The sequence below is a fragment of the Nematocida displodere genome, assembly GCF_001642395.1.
Source record: "Nematocida displodere strain JUm2807 chromosome Unknown 32, whole genome shotgun sequence".
Classification (NCBI taxonomy): Eukaryota; Fungi; Microsporidia; genus Nematocida; species Nematocida displodere.
The window spans coordinates 1-4,652 of NW_027138124.1; the positions used below are offsets into that span (position 1 = coordinate 1).

The window sequence follows — 4,652 nt, forward strand, 5'->3', positions numbered from 1 at the left end:
CGTGTAGCTTTGTAGTGCCAGGATATTTTAAAGTTGCACTCTTAACTCAAAGACCTGGCTAGCCAGAACAGAGGCCCACTCTACCACAGCACAAGGGGTGTGCCACTGCCTGGGCTGGGTCCTTTAGATTAAGGCTGCAACTTTAAGTTACAGGAGTGGGCAATCGGGACATTAACCCGAACAACCACCCACATTGCACCCCACCACATAAACCACTAATAACCCATTTACAGCAGCCACCAACCTAGTGATCAAATATAAAAATGATTTTTTAAGCATAACGAAGAAAATGCAAACGGACAAACACATTGCTGTGTCTACAAAAAACAAACTGCTTGAACTCGGGTTGGTGCTCGGGTTTGCAGTCTTAGTGTTGGTTGGTGGGTTAAATGCCTCAGTAGAAGGGAATCTGGCGATAGAAAACACTGATCCGCCCCACGAACCCCTCGAAAATGGACTTAGGATCACACACCCCGTGTTTTATGATCCCGGCCCCACACTAGAGAAACTACATAGTCTCATCGGGTTTTTGAGCAGGTCAAACCCGGAGCTAGAGCAGCATTTAGGGTGCCAGGACGTCCAACACCTAATAGACACTCTACAGACTGCTGCATGTCTTAACATAGACCTAAGCAAGTATAGTGTTGAAGAGTTGGACGTGTCCCCCCTAAATTTGATGAATATTTTACTCCAACAAGTACACATTTTCGACAGTGTTAGTACAGCGCCAGATCCGGACCCAGTGAACACCGAAAAGAAGTTTTTCGGGTTAGTGTTAGGCATGACCAACATAAGGGTCCAGACGTTTGGGATTTCTAACCTAGAAAAACATGCCATTAGGCACACCCGGCCTCTCCGGAGGAGAATTATTGCTGTTAAAGATCTTGTGTTTGATAACGTATCTGAATATGTGATTGCTTTTGTCACAACAATATTTAATTTTAATCTGGAGACTGATCTAAACCTTATAATACTACGATGCAACATAACAAGTCTCATGTGTTTGGACAGTGTGCGCCAGTCTACTTCTTCATTCCCACGAATGCCTGTTTCGCTCACTCTGGACAATCTACCACGACTTACAGACTTCCACACTAACTTCTTCCAGCCCCCTAGAACTGAGGGTTGCATAGTGTCTCTAGCGCTTAGAAATCTGGGGAATGGTCACTTTGATCTTGAAGAAAATAGAATGCAGAGCTTGTTAGCTTTTATAGGGACCAGAACTATAAGCCATCTGGTTCTGCCAATGGGCATCTTTAAGATCATTTGGAACGACATGGAACACAGCCTGTTCCGCTTGTTGGATGCTGTTTTTCTCTATATAGAAGAGATAGAAGATCCCGAAATAGACACTAACCTGCAGTTCTATACATACGACAACTTCTATAACCCGAACACATTCGACTTGACACTTTCTTTTAAGCCAACTGCCAATCTAACAGCCACGAGAGTTAACCAACTCCTAGAATGGGTGGGCATAGGATTCACCCATGTTGAAAACATAGACATTTATCCAAACACCGCCAAAAGCCTTCTGCCTACCATCCAGGCCGCAAAAGACTGGACGTTTGTGGCTGAAAGACTAAAGTCCTTAAGAGTTGAGGGAAAAGAGGCTAAGTTTACATACACCTGGAAAGAAGATAGGAGGGTAGCTGAATTGCCCGAACTAGCCCGAAAGCCATACAACGAGAGAATGATCTATCTCATTCCGCATAGTAGATACAAGGACTGGGCTAGTGAAAAGATATACGACAGCCTAACCCCAGCAGCTGCAAGGATCCTCCCGAAGAACAACTACGACCAAGCAGCAAGCTTCCGCTGCCCAGTCTGTTTAGTTGAGGAAGATGACTGGGAAAACAAGGCTCCTTTGGTATGTATGTTTGAATGTGGACATTGCGTGTGCGCAGAGTGTTTGGATGGGCTGTTTGGTGTTGGTGCACCCGAACACAACACCAGTCCATACTATGTCAAATGTCCTTTATGCAGAGAGGATGTGTCACCTAAATCAGTTGCATTACTGACAAAAAAGACGGACAAAAAGATGCGCCTTGTTGGAACGACTGTTGCTAGTTACAACCTAAGAAAGTACTATGTCAAACAGTGCCTTTCCATGGAGTTTGGGGGTGTAGGTTGCCCGTCTCTTAAGAGAAAAAGAGAGTCTAATGCTACAAGGCCGGAGAGTGGCGGTAACCCCGAAACACTTTCAAGTACTTCATCCACAAGATAGTTTTGTGTTTGGACATGATCCATAGCCCGAACTAACCCGAACACAATTAAATAAAGACAACTGGCTTGTTTTCCTGTCCCTACACCCCTCACCCAGAATCCATTGGGTGGTGCTTTACTTTGTGTTTAAGTTTTGTGTTAACCCGAAGCCCAAGCCCAAGCCCAGACACCAACCTCAAACCCAAACACTTACAATTTATTTTAAAAGTTACACTCTTAACTCAAAAACCTGAAACCACCCCGACCACAGAAAATGGTTCTTCTCAATGCATGGATGCAGGAGAGGCACTGCCGTGAAAGGACTATAGACCAACAAACACCCATATTAAACCAACACACTGCCCCTTATACCGCTAATAAAATTTCACAGTAACTAATAAATCAGTGTTCAAATATAAAAATGATTTTAAAAAAATAACGGAGCAAATGCAAACGGGAAAACAAAGTAATGTGTCTCTAAGAAGAAACCTTCCAAAACTTGGATTAGTGCTTGGTTTGCTAGTCTTTTTGTTGGTTGGCGGCTTAAATGCTATTGGCAAGGAAGAGACTGCCGAACCATCCCAAGCCAACCCGCAAATGCAACACAGCGAACAGGCGCTCGGCGCTAATAACACCAACGTTGAAGAGCAGAAACGGATAGAGGCTATCATTCTAGGGGGCTTCCACAGGCTCATCAGATTTTTGTCCAAGTCAAACCCGGAGTTAGAGCGGCATTTAGGGTGTCAAGATGTTCAGCAGCTAACAGACACTCTAACGACTGTTGCCTGTATTAACATAGACCTAAGCAAGTATACTGCTGAAGAATTGGACATCCCCCTACATTTAATGGGGATCTCGTTCAAAAAAATCTGCATTTTCTCGACTGACGATGCACCAAGCTCCAGAGGAAAGAAGTTTGTTTTACTAATAGCAAACATAGAAAACCTAGTAGCAGAAACGGTTGAGATTTCTAACATCCCTACAGTAGATTTTGGCAGGAGGACACGTTACACCCAGAAAGGTTACTTTGTGGTGAACCTTGTGTTTGATAATGTATCCGAGAGTGTGATTAATTTCTTTTTACAGTTAGCTGTGTTTTTGCACTATATAAACCTTACAGTAAGAAAGTGCAACATAACAAGCCTTAGCTGGATAGAAAACCTGACAATTAACACGTATATGTACAGAACAAACAAGATATCTCTATCCCTGATTGATCTGCCCCATCTCAGATCCTTTAGGATACCCTACGGCAGCAACTTTATGAAGATTGGCCTGATAGATTATATAGTGCTTAGAAACCTGGGTGATGGACACTTTGATCTTGAAGAAAACGGAATGGGGAGTTTGTTATCTTTGCTAACGTCCTCCCCTCTAGAACATCTTACTCTACCAATGAACATTTTCAAACTCTTCTGGATGGGTAAGGACTACACCAGGTTCCGCCAACTGAATACGGTGAAGCTCTATATAGAAGACATAGAAGGCATAGAAGGCATAGAAGGCATAGAAGGCATAAAAGGTTCCGAAATAGATAGTAGCCTAAACCCCTGCACAGAAGACCTCTTCTATAACACAAACACAACCGAACTAACGCTTTCTTTTAAGCCCGAGGTTAAGCTAGGGGCCAAAGAGGTAGAGCTTTTTCTGAGATGGATAGATCTGAGCTTTATGAAGGTTAAAGCGATAAGTGTCAATGTATCTAACTCGGAAGATCTCTTGCCACGCATCCAAGCCAAGAAAGACTGGAAGTGTCCAATCCAGACGCTACAAGAGCTAAAAGTTGGGGGGAAAGAGGCCACACTCACCCACAGATGGGAGCTCAACCCGAGAACATCTAGCTTGTCCGAATTTACCCGAAAACCAAAAGGCAGCAGTTTGGTCTATCTCATTCCAGTTACTAGTTACAAGACGTGGAGCAATGGAGACATATTTGCTAGTCTAACCACAAAAGCAGCCAAGACTCTTCCAAAGAACACCCAGGGCATAGAGTCAGTCTTCACATGTCCAGTTTGCCAAAACACGGAAGATGACTGGAAGGTGGAAAGCAAAGCACCTCTGGTTAGTCTGTTTGATTGCGGGCACAGTGTCTGTTTTGAGTGTTTCTCTAGTCTGTTTAAAATCAGTACAGACTACCAAGCAGAGACAACATCCCCTCAGACTATCTCCTGTCCTATGTGTAGGGGGGACGTAACACCCGACGCAGTCATACTACTCACCCAAGCATCCAAAACACAGATGAAGGTTGTTACGGCACCTATTAACAAGTACTTGCTAAAGACGTACCTGATCAAGAAGTATCTGGCAATAGAGTTTATGGGTGTAGCCCCAGCGGTTGGTAGCATAGACCGGCTGGATCAGGACAAGTTCCCCAATGACAGTGTGTTTAAGTTGGGAGTGTGGAGCAGGTTTTGTCGCTGGTTATCTAACACCAAGATTGTCAAGTG

The 4,652-nt window shown here is 44.0% G+C and overlaps 2 protein-coding genes across 2 annotated transcripts; both read left to right on the forward strand.

The window, feature by feature from the left end:
* Positions 1–289: 289 nt before the first annotated feature.
* NEDG_02264 (uncharacterized protein) lies at positions 290–2,227 on the forward strand (the record flags this gene model as incomplete). The annotated part of the gene is made up of 1 exon (XM_067689682.1): positions 290–2,227. One exon carries the CDS (start codon positions 290–292, stop codon positions 2,225–2,227), a length of 1,938 nt encoding a protein of 645 aa, XP_067545719.1.
* Positions 2,228–2,652: 425 nt separating this feature from the next.
* NEDG_02265 (uncharacterized protein) lies at positions 2,653–4,652 on the forward strand (the record flags this gene model as incomplete). Its single annotated transcript, XM_067689683.1, has 1 exon — positions 2,653–4,652. A coding segment is annotated over one exon (2,000 nt), but the record flags the coding sequence as incomplete, so codon positions are not given.